General features: G+C 53.4%; 1 protein-coding gene across 1 annotated transcript; it reads right to left on the reverse strand.

Moving 5' to 3' along the window:
* Positions 1 to 1,668: 1,668 nt before the first annotated feature.
* LOC128802618 (hydrocephalus-inducing protein-like) lies at positions 1,669 to 14,549 on the reverse strand. The gene is made up of 13 exons (XM_053969173.1): positions 14,542 to 14,549; positions 13,994 to 14,061; positions 12,350 to 12,563; positions 10,609 to 10,768; positions 9,118 to 9,321; positions 8,125 to 8,253; positions 5,446 to 5,623; positions 4,717 to 4,937; positions 3,866 to 3,999; positions 2,784 to 2,920; positions 2,063 to 2,184; positions 1,793 to 1,975; positions 1,669 to 1,689 (listed from the first exon to the last, which is right to left on the reverse strand). The coding sequence occupies exons 1-13, from the start codon at positions 14,547 to 14,549 to the stop codon at positions 1,669 to 1,671; spliced, it is 1,779 nt and encodes a 592-aa protein (XP_053825148.1).
* Between the last annotated feature and the right edge of the window lie 1,680 nt (positions 14,550 to 16,229).

A 16,229-nucleotide genomic window follows, 5' to 3' on the forward strand; every position in this document is an offset into this window, starting at 1 on the left:
GCAGGGGTTCTTCACCACCACTGTGGCCTCCACCCCATCGCTGTCCACCAGCACCGGTCCCATCTTTAGTGCTGGGGGGCTGAACTCCAGCCGTGGCTCCAGACCTTGTCCTGAGAGGTGCAGCTTTAAGTGATTGCTGCTCCCACAGATGTTAAGCTTCAGCTCATTCTTGTAAGACCTCTGAAAAGAGAAAAGTGCAGAAAACTCATCCATGAAGTCCCGGGTGACAGGACCCCAGATACAACAATGCTTGCCCCAAGGTCAGGGTGTTATCAGTCTCTCCAAGGTGAATGGAAACCAGATATTTACTTATGCTGGGGACTACGGCGTCTGTGTCCTGGGGCTGAGGAACTGGGATGAATCCTGGTGTGCACTGAAACTGGGTATTCGGGTAGCAGATGGATGTACAATGGACTGTCAGGTGTTTTCACCTGGTCATGCAGGAGAGCAATGCTCATGGGAAGGGGCCCCGGGGTTACAGTGTCCAGACACCGTCCTGGCACTGCTGCATCAGGCAAACACCAGCTCCAGGAGAGAGGCAAACGAGCTCTCGCTGGCCAGAAATAAGGGTCATCTTCTCTGCTTAGTGCTTGGCTCTGGTCCAAGCCAGACACAAGATGGTTACATCTCTCCAGCAATTAAAAGATCCCTGGCACTGTCTGGGCACAGAAGCACTTGTGTCCATGCTGGTACACACTGCCAGTTTCCGAGACCCAGCGGCCACAGGCAAACTACTTTTGGGAATGCTCCATCCTTTAAGTTGAATCCCCAGCTGCACGGCAATGTGCAGGCAGGCCAGAGCCCCAGGCACTGCTGGCAGCACACCACTACAGGTGACTGTCCCGCCGTGCCCAGGAAGGTGTGTGGTGGCTGTTTTGTCTGTCAGTCCTGCAGCAGGATGAGCCCAGACTGGCCATTCCAGGATTATCCTCTGCGAGTGGGCAGCTGCTCTGCACCGAGTGTCGCAGCTGCAAACACAGCCAGGCCAGGGGGAGGCTGAGGGGAGTTGGGCACATCCCCTCCATGTGCCGAGAGGCAGCCCTGGTGCTCTCTGTGCAAGCTCCCTGTGGGCATTTCAAAGCACATCTCACGGGAGTGCTCTGTGGGGTGAACTGAGCCACGCAGAGTGCGGGCCTGGCAGAAAGCTCCCTGTGAAGGCAGCGCTCATAGCACACTCTCTGCACCAGGCCCTCATTTCCAGATAGCCCTGACAGGCCTCCCGGGCTGACACCTGCCAATCTCACCTCCTCCTTGGGTGTAAAGTGGATTTCTAAGTTCTGCCAGCGTCCTGGATCAAGGGTTCCTTGGGAGGGCGTCACTTCAAAGGGACAGGGCTCATCCTCCAGCGCCTGCCACTTCTGGCGTACGGCTGGTGTCATGTATTCGAGGTGATTGTTCTGGGCACAGAAACCAATCGTGTGAGGTCTCCTCGGTCTGCGAGGACAGAGTCCCACTTCCTGAGTGCTCTGAGACACGGATACGGTGCTAAGAGCATCCACAGCCAAAGCAAGTGTGGCCCAAAGCCTAGAGCTGGAGGGAAAACCTGTAGACAGGGCAGGCAGACAGGGAACTCCTGTCCTCAGAGCAGCAGGAATGGGTGAAGATGGCAGAAAAACAAAGCACCCGCTAATGGAACAGGTCCAGGCAAACCAGCCTTGATCCAGACCCTCAGAAGCTTCCTTCAACACGCTGCAGACCCAAATGCTCAGGCAGCCACAGGAGCAGAAAGGGCAAGAGACACAGAGAAAACCCAGCCAAGAAAGTTACGTGCTCAGTGTCGCCTGTGCTTTACCTTCAGAACAGGCTCGATGGACCATTTGCAGGGTGCTTGGAAGCGGTTGTAGAGCCGGATGGTCTCAACCTGGCACTGCCCGAGCAGGATGTCAGAGAACTGCAGCGTGTTCTTGGAGAGGTCGAGCGACGCTTCCAGCACAGTGGCGCGGAGGCGGATGTGAGACGTGGGGCCTTTTGTCACCTGGAGAAGGACAGAGAATTCAGCGGAGGGTGCAGGTGACACGTGCTGCTGTGCCCAGCCTGCTGCCTGCCCCAAGAGCTGTGGCACCTCTATGGGCAGCAGCACATCCACGTCACCCTGCGGCCAGCGGGCACTTTCAAAGCACACGGTAAACGCCATGGTCTGGCTGGGGGCCAGGCTCTTCATCAGGCCCAGGTCCACGCTGAAACCTGGAATAGATGAAGACAAAGCAGCTTAAGTTAAGGCCTTACAGGTGTCCTGGCTGAGAGGTCTGGGGAAGGCCCCACACCGGGCTGTGACCCGGATGAAAACTTGGAGTGCACCTGAACACCCCTCAGACACAGTGAGCCACTGTGACGGAAGCGCAGCCTTGCCTCAAGGCCTTTTTTGGAAGCCTCTCTTGATCCACCAGAGGATTTCACAGGCTATCTCCTCAATAAAGGCTGAATACAAGTGCTGTGACAAACCAAGCATTTCCAAAGCACAGCAGACCCCACTGGTTGCCAAAACAGGCCCACAGAGTGCCCAAAGAAGCTTGCTGCTCGTGGGAGCCAAGGGCAGAAGATGCTGAGAGGTGACCAGGGTGATGAGCCCATCTGGCCCTTGCACTGAAGCGTTAGGGCAGTCACAGGCAGGCCAGGCCAGGTCCCTGGGCATGGATGGCCAGGAGAATTCTGCCTCTAAAGCTCCCAGCAGGGGCGGCACTGAGAAGAAAAAGCTCAAAAACCTCCCCAGGTTCAGTGGCTTAAGCTAATCTGTCTGAGACAGCTCCTTCAAGGCCACAGGAAGTGTCTCCAGCACTGCTTACCTGTGTCCTGCAGGACAGATTCATCGACCTGGAAGGACACTGGGATCTGCCCAGGGTTGGTGATCTCCAGAGTGCTTCTCTCAGTGAAACCCTTAAGGACAGTGCCCATGTCCAGGACATACTCGGGCAGCTCAACTCTGCAAGGAGGAGTAAGGACAGTCCTTAAACCACAGCCTGGCTGCATGTCCAAGTGGACAGCCATAAATACAGTGGCTATTTCTTTATTCACTGCTGTCAAAACTCAGCTCAAGCCCAAGAAAGCCATGGCCTGACCACCTGGCAAAGAGTTTGGGAAGTCAGGAGGAGTGCAGCTCCTAGGTTGTATCAGCTACTAATGGCACCTGGAAATAAAATTATTTAAAATGGACACTGGCCACAGCTCCTCTGCCATGAAAAGCCAGTACAGGTGAGTCCACGGGGCCTCCACTGGTCTCAGTGGAACTGCCTAGCCTGGTGTACAGCCTGAGCCTGAAATTGTTTTGGAGCCTAGGAATATGATTTGCCTGCTCAGGGAATCTCCACTGCTCTGCAACCAGATCACATGATCTGCTCTGCAGAGCATCTGCTTCCTGAATTGAAGCCTCTGGTGCTTGTGCTGCATCATGCCGGTGCAAAGGGACCCACCAAGTTACCTGGATAAGCCCTGCCACCCCACCAGGGTTCAAACCATCTGATTTTGGGTTTGAAAGGCTTTGCTGACGTGTGGCTCCCCTCTCCTTTAGTTTAGTGTGCTCTGTTAGTTGGAAGCAAGGCATCAGCTGGGAGCTGTCTCTTTCAGAGCTAGCCAGCAGGGACAGAATTGATGCTGTCTGGAAGGGCTTGAAGGTCTGCACTGGGTGCCCCAGCTCTAGGGGCAGAACCCCACGGCTGTGGGGAGCTGAGCAGTCCAAAGCTCAGCGTGGTGCTGGGGAAGGGAGGACACTGCTGCTCCCACGTAGCGTGACACAGCCACCGGGACCAGACCCTTTCTGCAGTCCAGGCTATTCCCAGCTCTGCAGGCCCAAGGAGCTCTCAGGAGAAGGGGACATGGCTGGGTGTTCCCCACGGGGCACCTGGAGATGGGCATGGGAGTCCCTACTCACTTGACAAGACTCTGGCATAGCTGCTTGTCAGGGAACCTGCTCTTCGGGGGATGGCACGTGAGCTTCTGCTGCAGCTCCAGAGCAGCCTTCTCTATCAGCATCCTCACCGTGTTCATCTGCAGCTGAGTGCTTGGCTGAGGAAAGGCAAGACAGTGGCTGCTTAGGCAAGGTCCTTCCCAAGGCCCAGCTTGCACCTGAGAAAGGATCCCACCCTGCTCCTGCTGGGAGGGGGTGTGGGGTCCTCCTGTCTGGCTGCTCAGTGTCTGTGACACCTCCTGCTCTCTTAGGCGGGACCTCATCTCCAGGGAAGTAACTCCAGCATCTTTGCCTGCCCAGACACTGTTAGAGCTGCTCTGGCCAGGCAGACAGACCAGCCAGGAACCTTCCAGAGCTCCAGACACCTGCCTGCCCCCAGCCAGTACCAAGGCAGCTTGGAGAAAAAGTGTCTTGAAAGGGAACCGGAGCCAAGCTGGCACCTCTTGGAGATGAGCAGCAGCAGCACAGCCCCAGGGCACAATCAGGCAGCTGCTGTTTGGGTCTGTAACTCTGGCAGGGCTTGGGCTGGGACCAACAAACTCCCCAGCAATGACCTGCATCTCCTTCAAAGCACCATCCCTTGAGCATGGCCCTCAGGACCTCTCCCTGGGCTAGCCAGGAAGCTGGTGCAGCCCCAGAAGAGACCATGACCAGAGTGGCAGCCCTAGGGGCAATGCTGAGGTGACACAAGGTTGTAGGTGGGCAGGGAGGTCCCAGGTGCCAACAGGGCACCGGGGAGCTGCTGTGGGCTGCAAGGGGCTCAGGTGAACACGGAGAAGGTGGCATGTGCCAAACGGGGCTGCAGCTGTTCTTACTACAATGCCAGAGCCAGGCACGCGGGGCTTCAGGTCCTGAGTCTTTGGATCCCGAGTCTCCGAGGTCTGACTCTTTGGAGTCTGAGTTTTCAGGGTCTGAGACTTCAAGGTGTCAGTCTTCAGGCTCTGAATCTTCTGAACAATTTCTGATTTATTCCTCTGGCTGTACTGTTGCAGGTGTTTTACATGCTGTTTCAGTGGCTGCTCATATTTTTCATTTTCTGAAGGAAGAAAGCATCCACAAAGAGAAATGTGAGCAAAGTGCCAGTCCCCATTTAAGCTGGCAAGTCCCCACCTCCCAACATTGGTGTCTTCCAGAAACAAATCCCTCAAGCCATCTCTGGCAAGTGGATGCTGCTGCTCCTCTCTGAATCCTCATGTTCTCTCCCTCCCCACCGAGGAGCATCTCATCCCCTGCAATGCCACGCAAATCCAACCCTGCCTGAAGCCCTGCCAGCCTCTCTGACAGCTTTCCCAAGCCCTTCAGTCTAGCCATCATCCTTCAGGACCCTGCCAGATGTGCTGGCAAGCTCTGCAGGATGGCTCCTGGGACAAAGCCCACATGGGATCCTCTGCTCAAGACTCAGGAAGCAACCAGGGGGCTTGACTTGGCCTGGGAGTCCTGCAACCCTCCAGGCTCGGTGGAGGTTGGCATGAGCTGCCCCATGGGCATGTGGTAGGGAACCAAACCAGAGGGGCCCTTCCTGGGGGCAGACAGGCAGTGCCCACCTTTGGTGTTCCAGGGCAGGTTCACGGTGATCACGGGAAAGGACGCTTCTCCTTTCAGGAGGATATTTTTCGGCTCCAGGTCACCCACTTTCAGCTGGTAAATCCTGCTGAAAGCTCCTGGTAATCCTGGCATGTAAGAGAATTTCAGCGCTTGCTTCTCGCCAGGTGCCATGGAGCCCTGCAGGGGCAGGAGGAGAGGGAGGGAATGCATCAGTGTTTGATGGGGATGGCTCAGGGGACAGACAGGCTGGGGACACAGAGTCTCATCTAGAAGAAACCATCAGACCACATCACCTTCCTGAGAAACACATTACAGTGTTGGCTGTCACAACAGTTAGAGTAAATACTTTGTGGTTTATAAGGCTGACTTTTGTAAAAGAAGTTTTGCTAAAGTTTAGAGTTCTTTTAATGCCAACGTTGTGTTGTGATACCAATGTTGGTGAAGACTTGTTGCAATATTAACATTTAACATTTATATAATGTTAAATTATATATATAATATTAAATTTTAAATATATATTAATTTATAACATATATAATAATATATAACACACATATATATCAATATATAAATTGAATTTTTAACATATATATAATATTAAATTTAACATTTAATAGTGAAGGAATGGAAACCTGTCGAATATGTTGAAAAGTAACAAATGACCACCACTAGGACAACTGTACATGCTCCAAAAAGGTGGGACAGAGGAGGAGCTATGTTAAAAATTCTGAATATGTACAACCATTGTAAATATGTATTAGGCTGATGCAATACCCAGGGGATATTAGGGGTGCTGCTGTGTGGACTGGTGTGCCTCTGGCTGCAGCTAAGCTGTTAACCCTGTTAAAGCTGTTAGCTAAGCTAACCCAGCGCTGTTACTTCTGCTTTATTGACTTTGGCCCCTGTTGTCCCTTATTAAATTTTCTTGAAATTTTACCTGGGGAGTGGCTTTTGTTTCTCACACCTTCTACCTTCCTTGTGCCCAAAAGGTCGAGCCTCCGACCCCGGGGTGCCGTGCGTCCTCCCCAGGGCTCATAAGGCTGCAGCCCCAGCACAGCCTGGTGCGAGCACAGCCCTGCTGCTAATGGGCTTTGCCCTCTGCCAGCAAGAGCCCTCCTCGTCAAAAAAAGGCTCTTCTGCTGCCGCTGGGGAAGGGAAGTCCCTGCTCTCAGCAGGGCCAGCAGCTCCTCTCGTCCCTTGTAGGAGACAGGCATGCAGAAATGGCAAAGCCAATTGGCTTCCTCTTGCCACCGCAAGGAGGGACAAAGGCAGGAGCGCTGCTTCGGCTCAAAGACATCCAGGCAGGGCTGAGAAGCTTGGGCAGCAGTGGTGGGATGCTGCTAATCTTTCTCCTTGCTTTTCCAGCCCCGCTGCTCCCTGGCCCCCTCACTGCCCCACAAAGCCGCTGCACAGCAGCAAAGCTGGAGGAGGCAGGGAGCAGCAAGCCCAGTAAGGGACACAAGTGGTGCTTAGCTGGCAGTGGGGAGGCAGGGCCAAGGACAATGTCCTGTGTGATCACACAGCCTGGCTAAGGTGACCCTCAGAAACGCTCCAGTGCCAGCACAGCCTGAGATCTCAGCCGTCGGGGTCCCCAGAGTGACTGTGAGGAACCAATTACATTTTTAGTTATGCCTCAGCATACGCTATAAATCCATCCTCTGCCATGGGGTGAAAAATCACCGTAGGGGCTGTCCACGTGCTGGGAGCCCTAACACATCCCCACGTGTAAAGGGGGTTGCTGGCAGACAATGCAGGCAGGCTCCGTGTCTGGGGGGCTGCAAGCGACCTCCCCCTTGGAGGAGGGCAGACCCCGAACCCCAGGAAAACTTTGCTCACCTCACCAAGACTTCCTAAAAGGGCTGAGTTATGGGAGTGTGAAAAAGACGTTCACTCTTCTATGAAAATTTAGAAAGTTTAATAAAGGACAGTAGGAAAATAAATAAATAAATAAATAAAAATTGTCCTTTAATAAAGGACAATGGAAAAAGTGCTTAAGGGGTATCCCCGAAGGTAACAGCGTGCTCTTGGCTCAGTGCCAAGATGCACCCGGCCGTAATAACCTTGGCTCTAAGGTCCTTGTCTCCCACTGTCCTTTATTAACCCTTTGGCATGTTCACAGGAGAGTGAAGGCGTTGTTCACAGTGCGGCTGGCAGCACACTCGCTGCATCTGCCCAGCAGGACCCGACAGAGCCTCCCAGGCTTCCAGCGGTAACGCTCTGTCCCTCTCCTCTGTTACTCTCCCCGTTTCTCATTTTCTCTCTCTGCTCTCTTTTCCATCCCTTTCTGGTCGGGACCATACCCTCTCTTTATCAAGACACAATTTTCAGATATAATACTTGCTGTGTTTGTGCCTTATTTTCATCCGAGCAATCTACCAAAAAGAATTCTCCTCTACTCCCCTGACAGTAGGACAGGACAGTGACCAACACACTCGTGCCTCCTGCTGGTGTCTGCCTCTGACAGCAGAGCCACCCACCAGCCAAGGCCATGGGGGAGTCTATCAGGAGAGCCCTTGTTTGACCTTCTCTGCCCCCAGCAGGAATTGCTTACAGCCCTCTGTCTCTCATGGCTGGGTTTGTGTTTTCCCCTCTGATTTTTTCCCCTTGCTCTCTTTTCCCTTTAACACTCTCCTGGGCCACCTGGCACAGGGCTGGGCTCAGTCACTTGTGCTACTTACAGTGGTGGGGTTGACCAGAAACACGCCAGGCAGATGCTGGTCGGCAGTGCTAGGCTTTAGCACCCAGCTGAATTCAATCCTGCCAGTGTTCTCCAGGGTGACCGTGCTGTGACCAATTTCATTAAACATCTGGAGAGAAGGCACAGGAGCAGGAAGTTACAGACCCAGGCCTGCTGCTGGGAATCTCCTTCCTCTCTCCTGGGCTTGGAAGCAGACACATCGTGGGAGCAGGGAGGAGATGGGGGCACTTGGGAACCTGGGGAACCCCCAGGCACAGGACACCTGCACAGGGCCAGGGAGCTCTGGCTGCACCCACAGCTGTGGTAACAACCATGTGAGGGCCAGCAATAAATGAACCAGGGGACACAGGCCCTCTGCACTCTGAGGGGTCACCAACAGCCAGGAGAAACAGAGAGAGCACCAAGGCATTCCAGCAGAAAAGGCACCTGCATGCAAGTATTGGCAAGCAGCACACATGCAACAAGGGAGTCACACAGGGCAACACAGACAGGGCCAGCAGCTGGAAATATCTGTGGGCTTTCAACTGGAAAAGAGTGAACTGGGGATTATTCTGGGACAGTCTCCCAAGCTATAGTGACTGGAAGCCCAACTTCTTCCCTTGATTATTTGTGGATTATTTGTGGATTAAGCAAGATTATTTGTGGACAAAAGCATCTCCTTGGAGGTCAGGCTTTAGGCGTGGATCAGCAGAGGGATGTCTCAGGGACACACCCCTCAGAGCATCCCCACTGGGACCCTGCCTGGCCCAGGAGGCAGTGCTAGGTACCCTGAAAAAGAGGCATTCCCAGCGTTTTTGGAGATGGCCATTTTAAACCAGCTTGGATGCCAAATGTGTCCCTCAAAGGTTGAACTTCCAAGCCCCAGAGCCAAGAAAGGGGCTGGGAAGGGGAGGGATCCCTGGGCCGAGGTGGGCTGGAACCCGCTGGCCGTGGTTCTAGGGCAAGGAGCTGTGCCAGGGGCCATGTGTGGTACCTGAGAGCCACAGTCGATCTCCCAGAGGCTCAGGGAGTAGCTGACGCGTGAGGTGATCAGCTCCACCTCGTAGGTGGGGCCTCCCTCCACGCGGCACAGCGCCTTCACACCGCCGAGGACGTCCCGGTGGCCAGAGAAGGTGAAGGAGACCTGCTGGCTCTGTCCTGGCTGCAGCACGCCTGACAGCGGCAGGATGCTGAAAGCCTGGATGGAGGACGGGAGAGATCGAGGCGTTGAGCAGGGAAATGGATGCAGAAGAGCATCTTGGAGCAAAGTGCAGCTCTAGCCAGAGGGGCCCATTCCCCAAACACAGCCAAAATCATCCTAATCTCATCCTGCATCCGTGCCACTGACCGGCGCAGGGACCATGGGGAAAATCTTCTCCCACACTCACAGATCAATGCATTAATTAATACACTGCATTAAAGTGAACTGGGACGTCTCCTGGCAGTAGAAATTCTCTCTGATGCACAACTTGCCTTTAAAAAGCATTTCTTACTGCTTTGACAAAAGGAGGAGACTCAGAGTGAGAGCTCTTGGAGCTGAGCGGAGGACTCCAGCCCAGCTCATCTGACTCCTGAGGCTTTTCCCCTCTCTCTCTGATTTATAGCCTGCTTTCTCCAGGTGCCTCAGCAAAAGCTCCTGCAAACATTTCCTATGGACCACCTGATGAGGTCCAGGGGTAGCAATGCCCTCCACAGGTGCTGCACAGCGTCCTTGGGCAGCCCTACATGTCCTGCACGACCTCTCCAACAACCAGTGGCTTCAGCAGCACTTTGTGCTGGGCCTGGGGGGACGTGAGGCCCCTCTGAGGGCAGTGCTGAGGGCCACCAGTGGGACTGGGAGCTACAGCCCTGCTTGCCACACTGACAGTGGGCAAGTGAGACAGATTCCCTCTTCTCCGCTTCGAGGGGAGCGTGCGGTACATCCACGGAGGATGCGATTCCTGCCAACCCTAGTGGGAGGTGAGGGGGTTCAGGAGTTTGTGGCAGCACCTGAAAAACAAGCCATTTTCTATGCCAGGAGGAAGAGACAGCCGCGTTGCAAAGTCTCCTTTCATAAGACAGCTTCAGGGCCATCAGTGCAATACCAGCCCTCGGGTGAAAGCCGACACCTGGAAACAGGTGGCCTGGCTGGGCTGGGAAGAGGGCACAGGGAGATCAGGACTCATCACAGCTTGCTCTGGCAAGGAAGCTGGAGGTCTTACCATCCTGATGCAGATAAAACCTCATCTTACATTGTGAAGAAAACCAGGCAAAAAAAAAAAATCCCACACTCAACACAGGCTTGTAGGATCTGAGCAGGCTTCTCCAAGGAAAACTGTCCTGTTCCTCCCTCCCACACACCCCACACCCAGCCACGGGCCCTGCTGCCCAACCCACTGCCAGGGCACAGGACAGCAGGGCAGCAAAAGGAGGGTCAGCACGAGCGTGACTTGTTGGTGGCAAGCTGGGGAGGCAACACGAGCACCAGGTGTACAAGAAAATCTACCTCTGCTCCTAAAGACTGGGCAAAGTCCTGCACTTCTTTCAGGGCTGTGCCTGCCTCCTCCTTTCTAATCAGGAACCTCCTTTTATATGCCGAGGAATCCAAACAGGTTCTCTGCTCCTTTGGTGGTTGGGGTTTGAATTTAAGTGGGTAAGGCTCATATCTGGAAAACAACAGAACTATGAACAGGGACCTGCAGTGGGAGGGAGGGAGGGAGGGACACCTGCACGAGCAGCTCCTGCTCAGGATGCAGCCCCTGGGTGGGTGCTGGCGCGCTGAACTGAGAAATGGTTTGATCCAGCCCTTCCCAATCCAGGCTGGAGCAGGTCTGTTCTAAGGGCAGCCCAGGGATGATGCTGAGGGAGCAGCAGTGCAGCAGCTGTAACTGCTTGCATTGAGGAACTAGAGAGGACAGGGATTAACACCTTGTGGGGATGCAAAAAGCACAGTGGGAGAGGGAAAGACAGAGAAGGCAAGCAGAAAGGTGAGATTTGAGGCACCGAGGGGCAGACCCGGCCAGTGACGAGCCAGCACAGCAAACCCCAGTGCCCAGTGACAGAAACTCTGCAGCTCCACCAGGTATTTATCAGGAATGTTTCCCCTGACACTGTTGGGGGGGTTGGCTGACATTTTCCAACACTCCCAGGTGACTCAGGTCACGTTCCCCATTTTAAATTGAAGCAGGTGCTCAGGGTAACTCTGCTTGGGTTTCTAATGCCACGTGAGGGACACAGTCGAGCCGTGCCTGCCGTCACCCTGCTGAGCTGCAAGTGCTCCCCACACAGTCAAACACAACCTGGATGCTCCATTCCCAGACAGGCATTCAGGGCCTGTAATGACCTGCTCCCCAAAGAATCACTGCCTTTAGCTTTGTGGCTTGTTACCTAAGGCTGGGTTTCATTTCTGGATCAGGGGCAGTCTCATCATAACCCTCAAGAGATCCCCTAATCATCTATTCCACCGTCTTTCATTTTAATGAGTGGTTTGAGGCAACCTCCCAGGACCACCATGCCTAGACAATGACATCTTTCACCCTAAAGCAGAAACTCTCTGGGATGCAGGGATAGGAGATGATGTGATGAGCAAGTCCTGCTGTCAAGCAGTTGAGAACTTGTAAGGGACATGTTGCAGGGGAAAAGTCAAAACGAGCAACAAGTGTCACAAAAAAAGGGAGTGAGGAATGCAAGGTGTCTGCTGAATGCTGACCCCTGGGAAGGAAATCGTCCTGGCAGTAAAGGAGTTATCTCAGAAAAGAAGGAAAGGGAAGGTAAGAAGATGTTCAGCATCAGCCCAGGCACTAAGTGACTCTTTCTCTGGTGTTGGAACTTTCTGGGCATCCTGCAGCACAGTGCAAGGGAGGAAGGCAAGGAGCAGAGAGCAGCTCCTGCAGAGAGGACCCATCCCAAAGCAGAGGGGCCAGAAGGGCCTCCAGCAGTGCTGTGGGAGCTGGGACTAGGAGCCCTTCATCAAGGTGGACATTGCCTCAGGCCACAGAGGTCTGAGAAAGCAGCTTTCACCCCAGCTTTCCTTCCCAGGGGAAACCACTATGGGGGCTAGGCAGCACCAAATTGGAGGAAAACCTATTCCCTGAGCATCCAGCCTGACAGCGGCTGGTCAGCGTTATTTGAACAAGGAAAAGCCAGAAGCAGTCTGGCAGGTCCTAGGCAAACAGCTTTGCTCTTTGCCAAGTACAACCAGGGCACCAGGAAGAAGAGCTTCAGGGAGAGGGCAAAGGTGCACATACCCCAGCTTGTCCTCCGAGCGGAATGACCAGCGGTACTTGACGGGAAGAGAGCTGCAGTTGGTCATCTCCAGAGAGCGCACTCCTTCAGTGCCACCCACGAACTCCAGCCTGCTGGGCTGGATTTGGAGATTTGGGAAGTGGGCTTCTCCCCAAAGGGCGATACGGGACACCGAGGAGGTGTGAGTGAGGCAACGGGTCTTGGTGTTGCGAGAGCCTAGGAAAAGGACACAAATGTCCATTTAGGCACCAATTATGGCATGACTCCTGGTGTGAATATCCTGGTAGGATGAAAGTGTCATTGGAGTTTAGCTCTTTATTATCTGAACTACAGCTCACCGAGAAGCTGCACGAGGAATTAATTGTCACTTAGCTCCCTTCGACACTGATTCCAGACTGCAGCCTTGAAAATGCCCACTCTTAGCCCTGCAGAGCACTGCAAGCTTCTCTCTCCCTGATGGGGAGGAGCTCCCTCACCTGCCCCAAACCAGCAGCAGTTATCTCTCCGTGATGAGTGTGCACACAGACCGAGCATTTACTCTGAAAATTCAAGCTGTAAAATTCCCTGTGAAGTCTGCCAACACTCCCACCGTTAAGCAGTGAGTGAACACGAGTTCACACCCATGCTGGCCGCTGTGATTACTGTTGCCTTTCTTGTTTCATTTATTCAAAAGGCAACCTAACAAGTGCCTCAGTGCTGATGCAGGGTAGGGAAGAAGCAGCTCAGGAAAGGTAATTCGTTTTCCTAAAAAGTTCATTAACTGTGTTGTTATGGGTTTAGGCTTTGAGTGAATTTTCCCCTTGGTTTGGGAAGGGGGATGGGGATTTTGGGGGTTTTGGCTGTGGGGGTGGCCTTTTCCATTCAGAGTTTTTTGGGAGTTGTGGTGTGATGCCGTGGCCGGTTGTGAAGGCGGACTTGAGGTTTGGCAGGGAGGGGACCCTCCCTTCCTTCTGCTCGGGGATTGAAGGTCGGCCACGTGCTGCTGCGGGAGGTTGTGTGCTTGGCCCTGGGACTGCCCTGGGCTGCAGCTCAGCACTGGGATCCAACCTGTCTGCCTTCCTTCCTTCCTTCCTGCCTGCCTTCCTGCCTTTCCGGCCTTTCCTGCCTCCCTCCCTCCCTCCTTCCCTGCTGCCTGCCTTCCCTGCCGGTGCTGGCTGGGAGGGGATCCCTGCCCTGCCGGAGCCCACAGCTCCTCCTGCCTGTGATCATAACTACACCAAAGGGGACAACCAGTACTTGGCGGGTTGGAAACTTCTGTTATCGTGCTGTTGATTGTGCCAATGCATTCCAGTAATGAACTGTTTTTCCTTTTCCCATATTTTTGCCAGGAAGCCCTGTAATTTCAGAGGTATAATAATTTGGAGGGAAGGGGTCATCTTTCCATTGCAGGAAGATTCCGGCCTTCCTTGGCAGACATCTGTCTTTTAAACCAGGACAGGGACAGCAGAAAATACTGACTTTCTATTCCTTGGTTCTGTTTGACCTCACAATGGCAAAAGGCTACCTGAGGCACCAGCAGCCCTGGAGTTCACACCCTGAAGAGGCTGCTGTGGCAGACCATGAGTGAGGGATGCTTTCATGTTCCAGTGCTCCATTTTGGAATGCACAGATGCCCCACGCTGGGTCCAAGCCCAGGGAACACTCACCAGAGGAGATGTCCTTGAAGTCGAGCTTATTGAGGTCAAAGTGTGAACTCAGTCCGGTGACAAACCCCCTGCCATGGCGAGGACAGAGGAGGAAAGGGCTTGGTTAAAGGGAATTACAGCAAAGAGGAAATGGCTTGGTTAAAGGGAATTACAGCAAAGAGGAAAGGGCTTGGTTAAAGGGAATTACAGCAAAGAGGAAATGGCTTGGTTAAAGGGAATTAGAGCAAAGAGGAAATGGCTTGGTTAAAGGGAATTACAGCAAAGAGGAAATGGCTTGGTTAAAGGGAATTACAGCAAAGAGGAAATGGCTTGGTTAAAGGGAATTACAGCAAAGTGTTGGCTGTCGTGGCTCGGGGGTGTAAAACCTGGTGTCAGGGCAGGTTTCAAATCAACACACCGCCATGTGCTCAGCACAGTGCCCCTGTGGACAGGAGGCAGCTAAAGCCAAGTGGGAGCAGCCAACAGCCACTGATGGGGCTTTGGGCACAGGGCAGGCAGGAAAAGCCCCCGGGTTGCTGGTGGTCCCATGAAGGACCCTCAACACACACCCAGACATGGCTCCGTGCCTCAGTTTCCCCATCTGTAATGTGATGGACATAAAGGTGTCCCCACAAACTTCTGTAACTAGCCTTTCCTGCTTTGCTGCTTCCTAGCTGGAACTGGTTCTCCCATGGAGGAACTTTCTCAGGAGATTTTGACCCACACGATCATTAGAGAGTTTTGAGACATGAGGCAGGGGAGCCCCAAACACCCTCTGAAAAGAGCAGCAACAGTTCTACACAGTGGGCAGATGAACCCTCGAGGAAAGGACCAGCTTGTCAGCAGTGCAGCAGCTGGCACAGCCAAGAGCAATAGCTTAAACAGCCAAACAAGGGTGTCCTGCATCTAGCACACCACCTCACGTGTCCTTGAACTCAGCAGACAGGCTCCAGAAGTCACCAACATCCACTGAAATCAGCACTTGAAGCTGCACAACACCCACGAGTTTCTTTCATGGCTGACGCCAATCAATGCCCACTGTGCCTTTTGGTTAAAAATCAAGAACTGTGCCTTCTGTTGTATTCCCAGGACTGCCACTGGCTCTGCTCTACACCTCTCAACAAGAGCCCCCCGCCCTTGCTCAAGGAGAAAGCTGCTTATGTCATAAAATCCCATGACCAGTCTGGGGGAGGGACAGAGGAGAATCAGTTATTTGATGCTGAAAGGTTCCCTCTTGATTTCCAAAGTAAAAAAGCAGCACTTTTCCTCCAAAAACAAAGCCAGCATACTTGTTTCTCTACTGTGGGCAGACCTACTGACCACTTTTCTCTTGCTAAGGAATAACTTTCTTGTTCTTTTTAATCCATCTCCCATATCTCATTGGTATAATCTAGTGCAGATTGCTTTCATTTCTTTACTGCCTTGACCCAGTGCCTCCCAACAGCAGCAGCCTAGCTCCAAAGCTCCAGAGCAGCCAGCATCAGCTCTCCTGCTTACCCTACATGATCCCAGCAGCACATGGCTCAGGCTAGCAGGGACAAGCCCTCATGTGCTGTGGTCCTGAGCACTGAGCTCTGCCTCCCCTATTATCAGCCCTTCTCCCTTCTGCTGGGCCAGGATTATCTCTTCACAGGATCACAGAATAATGAGGTTGGAAGAGACCTCTAAGATCGTCAAGTCCAACCTATGCCCTAGCACCTCAACTCGACTATAGCACCAAGTGCCACGTCCAGTCTTTTTTTAAACACATCCAGAGATGGTGATTCTACCACCTCTCTGGGAAGACAATTCCAGTATTTTATTATTCTTTCGGTGGAAATTTTTTTCCTAATATCCAACCTGTACCTTCCCTGACTTGAGCTTGACTCTGTGTCCTCTTGTTCTGCCCGTTGCTGCCCGGTGGAAGAGACCGACCCCCAGCTGTCTACAGCCTCCCTTCAGGAAGTTGTAGAGAGCAATAAGGTCACCTCTTGCCATGGCACCAGCCCGTGGGATGACGCCCAAGTCCTTGGGACAGTTCCCAGTCTCCCACATCAGCCCTTTCCCGGCTGTGGAAAGGATCTAGCAGAGCACTCTGCACAGGAGCTGGGAGCACGGCTTGTGCCCCACAGCATGGCCGTGAGAGGTGAGGTGAGGCTGTGCTGCCCATCTGGGATGGATTATTAACGGGAATTCTTACAAACACTGCTGCTGGTGCAGAATCACCCAGGCTGGCCCATCTCCAAAGCCCTGGGGACCTTGCTGGCTGTTCAGGGGG

The sequence above is a fragment of the Vidua macroura genome, unplaced genomic scaffold (genome assembly GCF_024509145.1).
Source record: "Vidua macroura isolate BioBank_ID:100142 unplaced genomic scaffold, ASM2450914v1 whyUn_scaffold_126, whole genome shotgun sequence".
In the NCBI taxonomy this organism is placed as follows: Eukaryota; Metazoa; Chordata; class Aves; order Passeriformes; family Viduidae; genus Vidua; species Vidua macroura.